This window comes from Heptranchias perlo, chromosome 4, assembly GCF_035084215.1.
Source record: "Heptranchias perlo isolate sHepPer1 chromosome 4, sHepPer1.hap1, whole genome shotgun sequence".
Classification (NCBI taxonomy): domain Eukaryota; kingdom Metazoa; phylum Chordata; class Chondrichthyes; order Hexanchiformes; family Hexanchidae; genus Heptranchias; species Heptranchias perlo.
In genome coordinates this window covers 28,216,089-28,232,603 of record NC_090328.1, presented here as the reverse complement: position 1 = coordinate 28,232,603, position 16,515 = coordinate 28,216,089, and the positions used below count along the sequence as shown (strand labels likewise).

At 41.7% G+C, this 16,515-nt stretch overlaps 1 protein-coding gene across 3 annotated transcripts in view; it reads right to left on the bottom strand.

Moving 5' to 3' along the window:
• The window catches only part of ap3b1a (adaptor related protein complex 3 subunit beta 1a), a 240,440-nt gene that overhangs the window by 187,876 nt on the left and 36,049 nt on the right, over positions 1-16,515 (bottom strand). For all 3 annotated transcript variants that reach the window (XM_067982676.1, XM_067982678.1, XM_067982677.1), the window contains exons 3-6: positions 15,027-15,101; positions 10,345-10,440; positions 4,679-4,839; positions 1,176-1,242 (exon numbers count right to left, since the gene is read on the bottom strand). In XM_067982676.1, the coding sequence (XP_067838777.1) occupies positions 1,176-1,242; positions 4,679-4,839; positions 10,345-10,440; positions 15,027-15,101 (399 nt within the window). The remainder of the gene's footprint in view (positions 1-1,175; positions 1,243-4,678; positions 4,840-10,344; positions 10,441-15,026; positions 15,102-16,515) is intronic.

Below are 16,515 nucleotides of genomic sequence, written 5' to 3'. Positions count from 1 at the left end.
AGTTAGCCAACCTCAAGCAGGATGGCAATAAGACATTGCAATTGGCCTTGGCACCCCCACATTACAGAGCCCAGAGTTCCTGCTCCCCATCACTACCCAGTGACCACTAATGACATTGAGCGAAGACGTGATCAGGCACAGCTGCGATATCCTTGAACACAGGGAATTAAGTAGTTTGCAACTACTGCCATCTGAACTTCAAAATTTGATGATTTTAATCTTATGATGTTTTAAGTTGTCTGTCTTGCCAACTTGTTTTTTGATCTTATCATCTATGTTTGAGAGAATACAGGTGACATGCATCCAATTCCACTTTGAAACCAGTGCTACTGGTATAGTGACAGGTACCCACGGAACTGTACCGCAGCAAGGAGCTAATGTCTTCAGGAGGAAACGTGTGGAAAAAGGAAGAGAGTTCAATCTTCATTGAGAAACTTGAACACAGGTACAAAGATTATTTTTTTTGAAGAAAATTGTATGTATGTATACACACACACACATATATATAAAAAAGCATATTTTGAGCAAAAGCCAAGAAGTGTCACTTTGTCCCCACGCCAAGGCTGCCATCTTGCAACTAAACTAAAGTGGTCTGTGCTCACTTCATGGCTATCAAATTGATAATTGTAAACAATTTTACAACACCAAGTTATAGTCCAACAATTTTATTTTAAAATCCACAAGCTTTCGGAGGCTTCCTCCTTCCTCAGGTGAATGTGGAACTGAATGTGGAATTTCAGTTCCACATTCACCCGAGGAAGGAAGAAGCCTCCGAAAGCTTGTGGATTTTAAAATAAAATTGTTGGACTATAACTTGGTGTTGTAAAATTGTTTACAATTGTCAACCCCAGTCCATCACCGGCATCTCCACATCAAATTGATAGGAACTGATGCATTTTGCACATTATCTAAACATTACTGAACCTTAAGGATAAAGGAAACCAATGAGATTGTATTTGAGGTTGGACCACTAATGTATTTCATTAAAAATACTTGCAAAAAACAAACAAAGGCTGCAGTATTATTTGAGTACCCATTTAGGTCACATGTAGGCAGAATTCAATTAATATGATTTTTAAAATTGATAATTTCACCGCCATGAGTAGCATAGACACTTACTAGAAATATTCTTATAATCCTGAAAGAATTTGGCAGTTTGGACCTGCATTACTCACCGTACTTTTATCTTTCAGCAGTTTTTCAATGACCTCTACTAATAGTTCTTTCTGCTCTGCATCTAAACTGTGGGTAGGAACAAAAATAATAATTAGTGTGAGGCAAAGGAGGAGATTGTGGGGGCTCTGACACATATATTCAGAACCTCTCTGGCCACAGGGGATGTGCCAGAGGACTGGAGAACCGCTAATGTCGTACCATTATTTAAGAAGGGGAGTAGGGAAAAACCGGGGAACTACAGGCCAGTGAGCCTAACATCAGTGGTAGGAAAATTATTGGAAAAAATTCTGAAGGACAAAATTAGTCTCCACTTGGAGAAGCAAGGATTAATCAGTGATAGTCAACATGGCTTTGTCAAGGGAAGATCATGTCTGACTAACTTGATTGAATTTTTTGAGGGGGTGACTAGGCGTGTGGATGAGGGTAACGCAGTGGATGTGGTATACATGGATTTCAGTAAGGCCTTCGATAAAGTCCCCCACAGGAGACTGGTCAAGAAGGTACGAGCCCATGGAATCCAGGGTGCCTTGGCACTTTGGATACAAAACTGGCTTAGTGGCAGAAGGCAGAGGGAGATGGTCGAAGGTTGTTTTTGTGACTGGAAGCCTGTGGCCAGTGGGGTACCACAGGGATCGGTGCTGGGTCCCTTGCTGTTTGTGGTCTACATTAATGACTTAGATATAAATGTAAAAGGTATGATCAGTAAGTTCGCTGATGATACAAAGATTGGTAGGGTGGTAAATAGCGAGGAGGATAGCCTCAGTCTGCAGGACGATATAGATGGGTTGGTCAGATGGGCGGAACAGTGGCAAATGGAATTTAACCCGGAAAAGTGCGAGGTGATGCACTTTGGAGGGACTAACAAGGCAAGGGAATACACAATGAATGGGAGGACCCTAGGCAAGACAGAGGGTCAGAGGGATCTTGGTGTGCAAGTTCACAGATCCCTGAAGGCGGCGGAACAGGTAGATAAGGTGGTAAAGAAGGCATATGGGATACTTGCCTTTATTAGCCGAGGCATAGAATATAAGAGCAAGGAGGTTATGATGGAGCTGTATAAAACACTGGTTAGGCCACAGCTGGAGTACTGTGTGCAGTTCTGGTCGCCACACTACAGGAAGGATGTGATCGCTTTGGAGAGGGTGCAGAGGAGATTCACCAGGATGTTACCAGGGCTGGAGCGCTTCAGCTATGAAGAGAGACTGGGAAGATTGGGTTTGTTTTCCTTGGAGCAGAGGAGGCTGAGGGGAGACATGATTGAGGTGTACAAAATTATGAGGGGCACAGATAGGATGGATACTAAGGAGCTTTTTCCCTTCGTTGAGGGTTCTATAACAAGGGGACATAGATTCAAGGGAAAAGGCGGGAGGTTTAGAGGGGATTTGAGAAAGAACTTTTTCACCCAGAGGGTGGTTGGAGTCTGGAACTCACTGCCTGAAAGGGTTGTGGAGGCAGGAACCCTCACAACATTCAAGAAGCATTTGGATGAGCACTTGAAATGCCATAGCATACAAGGCTACGGACCAAATGCTGGAATATGGGATTAGAGTAGACAGGGCTGATGGCCGGCGCGGACACGATGGGCCGAAGGGCCTCTATCCGTGCTGTATAACTCTATGACTATGACTCATATTATAATTATATCCTGCATTTTAAATTTTGATTAGTATGGTGATGTGAAGCACTGAATTTAAGACGATAAATTTTATTCATTTTTTCCACAGCTTACACCAAGCTTTTTTGTCCAATCCTAACAAAATTATATTTTTTGGATAGAGTATTAGTTTTGGAAAGATTTCAGCTCCAAAGGTTGCAAAACAGTTACTACAAGTCAAATTAAAGGTTATATCTGCCACTTTGAATTCAACAGGAAAACACAAAATTCATAGCTGATCACTAGGGACCAGGATAGTGGATACTCAATGCACCAGTAACTGAATTAGCACGTGTGTATGTGGTTATAGGAATGGAGGAGAAAACAATCCTGTGTCCAGGATTCCCATGTTGAATCCCCAAATCCAACAGCACTGTTGCAGTATGGCATCAAATAAAGCATCTCAAATAGCCAGAGCAAGGGAGTTCCAATAGTTATCCCTCAACCAACGTCACTGAACAGATTATCTGGTCATTAACACATTTCTGTTTGCGGGACTTGGTGTGCACAAATTGGCTGCCACGTTTCCTACATTACAACAGTGACTGCACTTCAAAAATATTTCATTGCCTGGGGACATCCTGAAAGGTGCTATATGTAAATACAAGTCTTTCTTTCCTTTCTAATTTCATAGAAGCCTTCTGGCTGAAGACCAGTACGGACAGAAGCATAATCTAAATTCTTGCCCAAGAACTGGCAGTGGAGTCTCAAAAGGAAGGGAGGGGGGCCGGGAAGAGAAAGGTGAAGAAAAACTATCATAATGAAAGCTGCTTTTCCTGGTTTAATAAACTCTAGGTTACCAAAATCTATTAAACTGCTCCAAGATTCAGCCATTAGAATCTTTCAGCAATTGTTATACCTACCAGCTATCAAGGCAGCTGTGTGAAAGGCTGAGGTCCCAAATGAGTTTACCTTTGAATGCTGGTGGAAGCATAAAGTCTTGGGAGAAAATAAACTCAGGAGTCAACCAAAAAAATCATTGATTTCTGTCGTCTAACAAATGCCACCAAAACCCTGACTCAGTGGCTGACAGTTCATTATGCATTTGAACTTCTGCATACAAAAGCGCACAGGTCCAAACATCAACAGCTTGCATTTATATAGTATCTTTAACTTAAAAATTGCCCCAAAGTGTTTCACAGATCAGCCAAGGAAAACAGATAGCCACCCAGAAAGCGAGGGATTCAGAGAGGTGACCAATGGAATGTTCTCTCAATATTGAGTGTGCATTCCACTGGCAGAAACAACAGTATGCTTTGTCACTGTTTTGACGAACACAATGAGCAAAAAAGGGATTTTTAAAAAAATCAAACAAACACAAAATACTGAAAATGCACAGGTCAGTCAGCATCTGAAAAGGAAAGATAGGTTAATATTTAAGTTGGGACCCTTCATCGATTCTCCTGAAGCATCCTATTCAAATTGTTAATGTATCTTTACATTTCAGAAGCTAGTTGACCTGCAGTGCAGTTCCAGCATTTTCTGTTTTTATCAACGAAAGCTAAGTGCACATGAAGCAGTTCATGTGCTCATGGCATGGACATCAAGGTCTGACTTCAGCATCAGCATCTCTCATGTTGCTCCCCTCGTCTTGTAGGGGACAGACGGTTAAGCGACCAATTTAGATTTTCAGAGTACACCACTAAATCCACCACTCTACGTGACTTTGGATTATATCAAATCCAGGAATAAGCAACGAGTTTTTTCCACTTCCTGACAAACAGAACTAGAATATTCCATCATTCAAAGGCTTTGTAGAATATTAAAATTACCGACCGCAACAATCTGAACATTGGAAACTGAAATTTCATCAAATTTGAACCTCATTTAAAACACACGTGTACCCACCTGTAAAGTTTCTGAATGGCATGGGCAGCAGTTTTCCTGACATATGGAGACAGGTCGCTGGCAGCTTCCTTAATAGACAGCATCATTATTGGAACAATGATTGGCACTCTAATACTGGACAGAACTCGTAAAGCACTTGCCCGAATCAACTGATTAGGGTCCTAGAATAAATAAGGCGACAAATAATAAACCAAATTACACAAAGAGGACCCCCCCTGCCCTCCATCCATCTGACTTCTCCCAAAGGTTCACCCTGGGGTACAATTACATTGATGACAGCAATCCTCCACCTCCGAACCCAAGCAACCATTCGTTGTGCCAGCCCAGAAGCACGAGCTCAATCGTGTCCTCGCCTTTTGTACACATGAAAAGGTCAATGGGCAACAATCACGAGCTCATTGATTTTTCATTTCCCTAAGCCCAGGAAAATTGAGGGCAACTGTAGCAACCCCACGCAAACCAGAGATTGAACCTGGGAATTTGATCTTTATGGCTCAACACCATACTAAGTAAATGCATTTATATAGAAAGTTGGAGGAGGTTTTTTTTAAATTCCAAGAAAAAAATTCCAGGGAACTGCTCAGGATCCAAAAATATGCATACTTCTGCCATCTACAATAACTATTACGGCTATCTGAGATTCAAATCCTAATGCTTCAAATAGTTGCTAATGCTGTTAATTTGCTACGCATTTACCTAACTTTGAACCATTTCTTTTAACGGAAACAAAATACGAAAAGCCTTAGATGTACACAATGACACTCGTTTTAATTTGAAATGTTAGTTTTAATTTTAAAAACTTGTTATAAAGATTGAATAGCAGTGAACCGAATGCAGGCAGTGACTGGAACACAGAACAGCATCTTTTAAAAAAATTAAACTGGATAAGCAATGTGCTCAAATTATAACAACTATGTATCTACAGCATATCATAACAGAGTGGCCAACACTGACAACTCAGAAGGAAAGTTATAAATACTATTTAAGTGCACAATGGCAGGCAACAAGAGGATTTTAATGAAGTTCTGATTTTCATCAAAACATATCAGGATCAGTAGATTTTTAGTATAAATTGCTGGAACTAACAAGGGTTCCATTTTCAGATTCCTGATCAGTTTAAGAGTATTCCTTTAAAAAAATGTCAACTTATAAACTTTCCTCTTTTCACATTCCCCTTGTTCTCTCCAGAGAGCAGACCACTGAACAATGACCCAAGAGCCCAGGAAAGAATGCCATGCAGAGACTCCCAGAAATCATCTTTTAGATTGGAGATGGACTCCGGCACATGCTCATTTAGTTTGTTCATATTGGGTCTTCCAACCATTGGCAGTCAACTAGTTGAAGATTAAGAAGTCCCAGAGAGGTTGGTGGGAAAGATATGCAGGGGTGGAAAGAAGTGTGCAACTGAAGCCCCTACTCAGATCTCTGTGGGTTGCACTGCACAGAGAAGATGAAAATGTTGGCCCAGGTTTATAACTTTTTGTGTGATGTGTGATCATTTTTTTCCCCAGAAGCATATATAAACTATCTGCTTTGGATACTGTTGGGGCAGATGGCTTATCAGGGGAAAGCAGCAAGGGCCATGTTCGTGGCACCACGGGTGGCTCTGCTGCACAGGAGGGGAGGAATAAGAGTGGCAGGGCTATATTGATAGGGGATTCAATTGTAAGGGGAACAGACAGGCGTTTCTGCGGCCGCAAACATGACTCCAGGATGGTATGTTGCCTCCCTGGTGCTAGGGTTAAGGATGTCAGAGAGCAGCTGCAGAGCATTCTGGAGGGGGAGGGTGAATAGCCAGTAGTCGTGGTCCATATCGGTACCAACGACATAGGCAAAAAAATAGGGATGAGGTCCTGCAAGGTGAATTTAAAGAGTTAGGAGATAAATTAAAAAGCAGGACCTCAAAAGGTAGTGATCTCAGGATTACTACCATAGGAACACAGGACTATAGGAACAGGAGTAGGCCATTCAGCCCCTCAAGCCTGCTCCGCCATTTGATAAGATCATGGCTGATCTGTGATCTAACTCCATATACCTGCCTTTGGCCCATATCCCTTAATACCTTTGGTTGCCAGTGCCACGTGCTAGTGAGTATAGGAACAGGAGAATAGATCAGATGAATGCATGGCTGCAGGGATGGAGTAGGAGAGAGGGATTTAGATTCCTGGGACATTGGAACCGGTTCTGGGGAAGGTGGGACTTGTACGAGCGGAACGGGTTACACCCAAACAGGACTGGGACTAATGTCCTCGCTGGGGTGTTTGCTAGTGCTGTAGGGGAAGGTTTAAACTAGAATGGCAGGGGGATGGGAACTTGAGCAGGGAGACAGAGGAGGGGGAAACAAGGATAGAAACAAAAGACAGAAAGGGAAGAAGCAATAGTGGAAGGCAGAGAAAACAAGGGCAAAAAACAAATAGTTTTATTTTCCACTATGGCCCTAAGATGGCTAGCAATCTTAAAAAGACAAGTCGAAAGGCATTGTGTCTAAATGCGCGGAGCATTCGCAATAAGGTAGATGAATTAACAGTGCAGATAGATATTAACAGTTATGATGTGGTTGCGATTATGGAGACATGGCTGCAGGGTGACCAAGGATGGGAACTGAACATCCAGGGGCATTCAATATTTAGGAAGGACAAGCAAAAAGGGAAAGGAGGTGGGATAGCGTTGTTAGTAAAGGAGGAAATCAATGCAATATTGGCTCGGAAAATCACGATGTGCAATCTGTATGGGTGGAGCTAAGAAACACCAAGGGGCAGAAAACGTTGTTGGGGGTTGTCTATAGGCCCCCAAACAGTAGTGGATATGTTGGGGAGGGCATTAAACAGGAAATTAGAGACGCATGCAAGAAGGTTACAACTATAATCATCGGTGACTTTAATATACATATAGATTGGTCAAACCAAATTAGCAAGAATACTGTGAGGGAGGAATTCCTGGAGTGTTTACGTGATGGTTTTCTAGATCAATACATTGAGGAACCAACTAGAGAACAGGCGATCCTAGACTGGGTATTGTGCAAATAAGAAAGGATTAATTAACAATCTTGTTTTGCGGGGTCCCTTAGGGAAGAGTGACCATAACGTGATCGAATTCCTCATTAAGATGGAGAGTGAAGTAGTTGAATCCGAAACTAGGGTCCTGAATCTAAATAAAAGAAATTATGAAAGTATGACGTGCGAGTTGGCTTTGATAGATTGGGGAACTTTACTAATAATAGGGATGACGGTGGATAGGCAATGGCTAATATTTAAAGAACGTGTGCAGGAATTACAACAATTATTCATTCCTGTCTGGCTCAACCGTAGCTTACAAAAGAAATTAGGGATGGTATTAGATCCAAAGAGGAGGCATATAAAATTGCCAGAAAAAGCGGCAAGCCTGAAGATTGGGAGCAGTCCAGAATTCAGCAAAGGAGGACAAAGTGATTGATTAAGAGGGGAAAAATAGAGTATGAGAGTAAACTAGCAGGGAACATAAAAACTGACTGTAAAAGCTTCTATAAATATGTCAAGAGAAAAAGATTAGTGAAGACAAATGTAGGTCCCTTACAGTCAGAAATGGGGAAAATTATAATGGGGAACCAAGAAATGACGGAACAATTAAACAAATACTTTGGTTCTGCCTTCACAAAGGAGGACACAAATAACCTCCCAGAAGTGTTAGGGAACCAAGGGTCTCGTGAGAGGGAGGAACTGAAGGAAACCAATATCAGTAAATAAAGTGCTAGAGAAATTAATGGGGCGAAAGGCTGACAAATCCTCAGGGCCTGATAACCTACATCCCAGAGTACTAAAGGAAGTGGCCCTGGAAATAGTGGCTGCTTGGTGATCATCTTCCAAAATTCTATAGACTCTGGAGCAGTTCCTACAGATTGGAGGGTGGCAAATGTAACCCCACTATTTAAAAGAGGGAGAAAAAACAGGGAATTACAGACCAGTTAGCCTAACATCAGTAGTGGGGAAAATGCTGGAGTCTATTATAAAAGATGCGATAACAGAACACTTGGAAGGCATTAACGGGATTGGACAAAGTCAGCATGGGTTTGTGAAAGGGAAATCATGCTTAACAAATCTACTGGAGTTTTTTGAGGAGGTAACTAGTAGAATAGATAGGGGAGAACCAGTGGATGTGGTGTATTTGGATTTTCAGAAGGCTTTTGATAAGGTCCCACACAAGAGGTTAGTGTGCAAAATTGAAGCACATGGGATTGGGGGGAATGGATTGAGATTTGGTTGACAGACAGGAAACAGCGAGTAGGAATAAACGGGTCTTTTTCCGGGTGGCAGGCAGTGGATAGTGGGGTACCGCAGGGATCAGTGCTTGGGCCCCAGCTATTCACAATATATATATCAATGATTTGGATGAGGGAACTAAATGTAACATTTCCAAGTTTGCAGACTATACAAAGCTGGGGTGGAATGTGAGCTGTGAGGAGGATGCAAAGAGGCTCCAATGTGATTTAGACAAGTTGGGTGAGTGGGCAAGAACATGGCAGATGCAGTATAACGTGGATAAATGTGAGGTTATCCACTTTGGTTGCAAAAACAGAAAGGCAGCTTATATTATCTGAATGGTGATAGATTGGAAAAAGGGGAGGTATAACGAGACCTGGGTGTTCTTGTACACCAGTCGCTGAAAACGAGCATTCAGATGCAGCAAGCAGTTAGGAAGGCGAATGGTATGTTGGCCTTCATTGCAAGAGGATTGGAGTACAGGAGCAGGGATGTCTTACTGCAGTTATACAGGGCCTTGGTGAGACCACATTTGGAGTATTGTGTGCGGTTTTGGTCTCCTTATCTGAGGAAGGATGTCCTCGCCATGGAGGGATTACAACAAAAGTTTACCAGACTGATTCCTGGGATGGCAGGACTGACATATGAGGAGAGATTGGGTCAACTAGGCCTTTCTTCACTAGAGTTTAGAAGGATGAGTGGTGATCTCATCGAAACGTATAAAATTCTAACAGGGCTAGACTGACTAGATGCAGGGAGGATGTTCCCGATGGCCAGGGAGTCCAGAACCCGGGGTCACAATCTCAGGATACGGGGTATGCCATTTGGAACCGAGATGAGGAGAAATGTCTTCACTCAGAGGGTGGTGAACCTGTGGAGTTCTCTACCGCAGAAGGCAGTAGAGGCCAAGTTATTAATGTATTCAAGAAGGAGATGATATATTTCTTAATGCTGAAGGGATCAAGGGATATGGGGAAAAAACGGGAACAGGGTATTGAGTTAGACGATCAGCCATGATCATTTTGAATGGTAGAGCAGGCTCGAAGGGCCGAATGGCCTACTCTTGCTCCTATTTTCTATGTTTCTAAACTTCAGTAAGGAGCTATCAAGGTGACTATCTTAGAATTTCTCTTTGCTGGAATGCCATGGTAGAATTCTTTTGGTAGATTCGATGGGTAGATTATTATTTTGATGGAAAATTATTTGGGAGAAAATGGAAATCAAGGTGGAAAGATTTTGGCTAATATCATTGAACAAAAGTAGAGAATAACATAATAAAAGGGGAAAAAAACATAACTGATGCGGACGAAAAAGTCCATAATAATAAACTAAGAAGTAGCATATTCAAAATTCAAATTACTTGGATAGGTTTAATTTGTACAAGTATTTCAAGAACATTGCTTCCAAATCTTTTAGGTTGGTAACACTGACCTTCAATGCACGTTGAAATGTGCTAATTGATAGTAAGGCCAAATCTTGCTGCTCTTCTGCGTAACGTACAAGGTAAACATACACCAACTTCTTCAACTGTAAAAAGAGAAAGGAGATACAAAAAAAACCCAGTATATTCATAGCTAATGAATCAGCCAATTCTCAGAGTAAGTTGAGAGACATTCACTATGAAGGGCAGTTTGGTAGGATATATTTTTTGACAACTACCATGGGAGAAAATTGGTAATGAAAATTATACAGCTCAGTGGGGTTGCCCTAGTTTGGTTCTACTCGTACCTATCCAATCGTAGCCAGAGCATCTCCAGCAATGGCTTTTCTTCCTGCCCATGCATCGTCTCTGCATCTGGAGTCTCCCAAGCATCTAACCTTGCCCCCCACGGCAACATCTCCAAAGTCATGGGGTCAGCTCTACTCTCCACCATCTGTCAGACTGCTTTTCTGACGCCCAGTCTTCAATGAGCTGCCATCTCCTCTAGTTAAACACTGGGAAAACTGAAGCCATCGTTTTTGCCCCCCCGCCCACACACACCATACCCTTGCCACCAATTCCATCCCCCTTACCAATCACTGTCTCAGTTTCAGACAGATTATTCGCTCTCCTGTCCCATGCTCTGTAAACTTCACCTCAGAACTCCTGCCCGTATCATGTTCTGCACAACCTTGTCACTCTTGTCCTTGCCGAACGACATTGGATCCCGGTCCTCCAATGCCTCCAATTAAAAGTTATCATCATGTGCAAATCCCTTTATGGCCTTGCCCCTTAAACCCTCAAGCTCATTTCATCCGAGCCCTACAATGCTCCCCTACGCCCATCCACCCCGAGAATTCTCTGCTCCTCCAACTCTGGCCTGTTATGCATGCCCCCTCATTGAGGCATTTAAGACCCACCCTCTGGAATTCCCTCCCTATCCCTCTCCTCCTCTTACAACTCATCTCACCAACCCAGCTTTTGATCAGTGCTCCTAATACCTCCTTTGGCTTGGCACCCATTTTTTGTCCGATTACGTCTCTCTGATGTTTTTCTATGTTAAAGGCATTATAGGAAGGAGGCATTGCTGGACTTGGTCCAAGGGAATGAGGGCCAAGTGGAGCAAGTGTCAGCGGGGGAGCATTTAGGGAGCAGTGATCATAGTAACATAAGGTTTAGAATAGCTATGGAAAAGGACACTGACCACTCTGAAGTAAAAATACTCAATTGGAGGAGGGCCAATTTCAATGGGATGAGAACAGATCTGACCTAGTAAATTGGAATCAAAGATCGGCAGGCAAAACTGTAATTTTGTGGGTGGCCTTTAAAGAGGAGATGGCTTGGGTACAGTCTAGGCACATTCCCACAAGGCAGAAAGGTAGGGCACAAATGAGAACCATGCAGAATATAGAAAGTTCAGAGAGGAAGTGAAAAAGGAAATAAGAGGGGCAGAGAGAGTATGAGAATACACTGGTGGCCAACATAAAATGGAATCCAAAAGTCTTCTACAGGCATTTAAACAGTAAATGGGTAGTAAGAGAAGGGATGGGGCCGATTAGGGACCATAAAGAAGATCTACTCATGAAGGCAGAGGGGATGGCCAAGATACTAAATGAGTACTTTGCATCTGTCTTTACCAAGGAAGAAGATGCTGCCAGAGTCTCAGTAAAGTAAGATAGGGTTGAGATACTGGATGGGCTAAAAATTGATAAAGAGGAGGTACTAGAAAGGCTAGCTGTACTTTAAGTAGATAAGTCACCCGGTCCGGATGGGATGCATCCTAGGTTGTTGAGGGAAGTAAGGGTGGAAATTGAGGAGGTACTGGCCATAATCTTCCAAACATCCATAGATACAGTGATGGTGCCAGAGGACTGGAGAATTGCAAATGTTACACCCTTGTTCAAAAAAGGGTGTAAGGATAAACCCAGCAACTATAGGCCAGACAGTTTAACTTCAGTGGTGGGGAAACTTTTAGAAACAATAATCCGGGACAGAATTAACAGTCACTTGGACGAGTGTGGATTGATTCAGGAAAGCCAGCATGGATTTGTTGAAGGCAAATCGCGTTTAACCTGATAGAGTTTTTTGAGGAGGTAACAGAGGGTAGATGAGGGCAATGCAGTTGATGTGGTGTATATGGACTTTCAAAAGGTGTTTGATAAAGTGCCTCATGGTAGCCTCGTCACCAATATTGCGGCCCGTGAAACAAAGGGGGCAGTAGCAACATGGATACAGAATTGGCTAGGGACAGGAAACAGAGTAGTGGTGAATGGTTGCTTTTCGGACTGGAGGGAGGTGTACAGTGGTGTCCTCAGGGGTCAGTGCTGGGACCACTGCTTTTCTTGATAGATATTAATGACTTGGACTTGGGTGTACAAGGCACAATTTCAAAATTTGCAGATGACACAAAACTTGGAAGGGTAGTAAAGAGTGAGGAGGATAGTGATAGACTCCAAGAGGATATAAACAGGCTGGTGGCATGGGCGGACACATGGCAGATAAAATTTAATGCTGAAAAATGCGAAGTGATACATTTCAGTAGGAAGAACGAGGCGAGGCAATATAAACTAGAGGACACAACTCTAAAAGGGGCTCAGGAACAGAGAGATCAGGGGGCATATATGCACAAATTGTTGAAGATGGCAGGGCAGGTGGAGGAAGTGGTTAAAGCAGAATACGGGATCCTGGGCTTTATAAATGGAGGCATAGAATACCGAAGTATGGAATTCATGAAGAACCTTTATAAAAACACTGGTTCAGCCACAACTGGACTTTTGTGTCCAGTTCTGGGCAATGCACTTCAGGAAAGTCGTGAAGGCCTTAGAGAGGGTGCAAAAGAGATTTACTAGAATGGTTCCAGGGATGAGAGGCTTTAGTTACGTGGATAGACTGGAGAAGCTGGGGTTGTTCTCCTTGGAACAGAGACGTTTGTGAGGAGATTTGATGGAGGCATTCAAAATCATGAAGGGTCTGGACAGAGTAGATAGAGAGAAACTGTTCCCATTGGCGGAAGGGTCAAGAACCAGAGGACATCGATTTAAGGTGATTGGCAAAAGAACCAATGGTGACATGAGGAAAAACTTCTTTACACAGCGAGTGGTTAGGATCTGGAATGCACTGCCTGAGGAGATTGTGGAGACAGATTCAATCGTGGCCTTCAAAAGGGAACTGGATAAGTACTTGAAAGGAAAAAATTTGCAGGGCTACCTGGATAGGGCAGGGGAGTGGGACTAGCTGGATTGCTCTTCCACAAAGCCGGTGCGAACGGTGGCCTTCCGTGCTGTAACCTTTCTATGATTCTATATAAATGCAAGTTTTTGTTATAGATAAAATTTTATCACTAACCCCATCAAAGGTTTATTCACAAATATCCAGGTGAAGTGACCGAAACTATATTGTAGGTGTTGAATGAAGATGTCTTTTTCCAATGTGAAAACACAACACCAATCTAGAGAAATCAAACTGCAAACGCATACCACTTCCATGCACCACCCAGTAGCCAGTAATGGCTACACTGGCGGAGACTGGGATGTCACCATCTGCTATCTTGCCAATGATGCATAATGTGGGGGGGGGGGGGGGGGGGGCGACGGCGGAGGGAGGGAGGAGAGAAGGAATGTCTCAAAAGGAAACAAGAAATAAATTGAAAAATGCAGTATTGAAGAAAAAAATGATTTCATTGGTGATTAAGTTAAAACAGTTGGATTGAATCCTCAAAATTCTGGTTATGACACATCAATTTCATAGGGAAGTTGATAATGGTCCCTTTGGTGCACAATATATGAAAATATCATATTGTTCAGAATTTCAAATAAACATATCATGAGCAGATTTTCATGATAAGTTGGACAAGAAGCTTTCAAAAATTTGCATCAGGAATTGAGTCCTCACAATGTTCCTTTGCACAGCTACCAATATTAAATCACTGAAGGTTGCAAAACAGTCGATTTGCTCTTGTCCAGGTTTAGATTAGATAAAATCAATGCTAGCCACGAGAGACCAACACATAATCTGGCTGCAAATCTGCAGTAAAAGCCTTCTTTCCCAAAAAACAATGTGTGACCAGAAACAGGAGCACTCAGGATGACGTGATTGCGCTCCCAGACTAAGTGTTATTTCTCTCAGTGCTACCATGTTTCCTGATGTGATGCTAATCATAACACCACTGTGTTCAGCTTTAAGAACTCAGGCAGACCTTCCTAAGCAAGCAATTTAATTAATCCATCAATTCTAGTGCAGCAAACTCCGTGACATACTGGTCAAATCTTCGATTTTAAAAACTGTATACTGGTGATTCATTTGTGTGTTATTTTTGCACCTTCTTCCATTCAATGAAAACTCTCATTCTATGACCCAATATCACATACGTAAACTAAAATCTACATTTCATCCACAATCACACATTGCAGAAAATCAAATTTTGATTCAACAAAATGAAAACTCTAATACTAGCCAAACTGGGGATGAAAGAAATTGATTCCAGAAAGTAAGCATTATCTAAATAAAAATAAAACATATGGTCCTGCTTCGATGTTAGTATGGAACAATTTGTAATAAAGGTTATCTCCTTTAGATTAAAGTACATGACGAGGCATTGGCTTTACATCCATCGAAGGGTGTGTTAGTTATACAGTCTATTCACAATATTAGGAAAGTAAAATAGCAACTGTACACAGTAAATGGATCAACATACCTCAATGTTTTTACTGGCCACATTCTTCACAACTGCAGGAAATAACTCTGAAGCATTTTTTCCTTTAGCAATCATCTGTAACATGAATTATAGTCTCCATTACAGAGCCAGATTGGTTAGCAGATATACTTTTCTATGTTAATTGCACAATGTCTAAAGCCATGATAATCCATTTAAATTTGTAAAAGGGTTTTGTTTCAGTTATTACAAAAGCACGTGAGCTTTAAATAACTGCATGGGGCACAGCTGATTCTCGACTGTTTGAAAGGAGATGGGAGGACAGTAATGCTGACACTCAATTTACAGTTATGTGGTTAATTATTAAATAATTCAAGCTTTAATGCTCCTTCCTGTTTTGCCTTAAATGGAAGGCTATGGGCTTGCGTCCACAGTTCCCGACATCTCGCCTAGTATTGCAAGGCTGGTGGTGGGAGCAACAAAGTAGACACCAGAAAAGAGAAATTCAAAAGAGCACTTCAATGAATCCACGTGACCAGATCAATGGCATCAATAGGAAACCAGAAAATAGCACATAGAACAAAAGAGAGGATGACGAGTGAAAACAGATTAGTTTTATTGAACCAATCAAGTTTTGTACACTTGCTGACCCTTGTGCACACCACGTCCATAGTGGCTTCGGATGTCCATTAATGCATTTTGCACAATAAGGAAGCACCTCAACTATATCATAATAAAGTTGAAGATAAAGATTGAGAAGGACATAAATAAGACAAAGACCAAAGTAATAAATTGGAAAAAAGCTGATTTTAAGGGGATGAGAATGGAACTAGGGAAAATTTAGCAATAAACAAAGAAATAGAACAGAAGTGGGAAACATTTAAAACGATGATCAAGTGTCCAGGAGAAATATATCCCACTAAAAAGCAAAAACAAACTTGCCAGTAATGATAAACTATGGATGAATAAAGAAATTAGAGCAAAATTGAAACTGAAGAAAAAGGCATACACCAAGTACATGGACAACAAAGGAGAGGATGACAAAAGGGAATTCGAAAAGGTTAGGAAAGAAGTTTAAAAAAACAATTAGGAAGGCAAAGAGAAACTACAAAATTAAATTATCAAGGAATATAAAAGTAATCTACAGGCACATAAACAACAAAAGAAAAATCAGGATAGGCATAGGGATACACATGATAAACTCACAGGTAATGACAGCAAAATGGCAGAAATATTAAATAATTACTTTGCCTCAGTACTTAGCAGGGAGACTGACGTGGTCGGTATGACATTAGAAGAAGAGATCAAAACAGATATGAAGACATTTAAGATAGAAAAGGGGGAGATAATTGATAAACTAATCAAACTTGAGGGGATAAAACCCCAGGTCCGAATGGATTACATCCGCACATATTATAAGTAGTTAGGAAGGAGATAGCAGAGGCACTATTACACATATATAAAAATTCATTAGAAAAGGGAATAGTGCCAAAGGACTGGCGGACAGCTAATGTGATTCCTATGTTCAAAA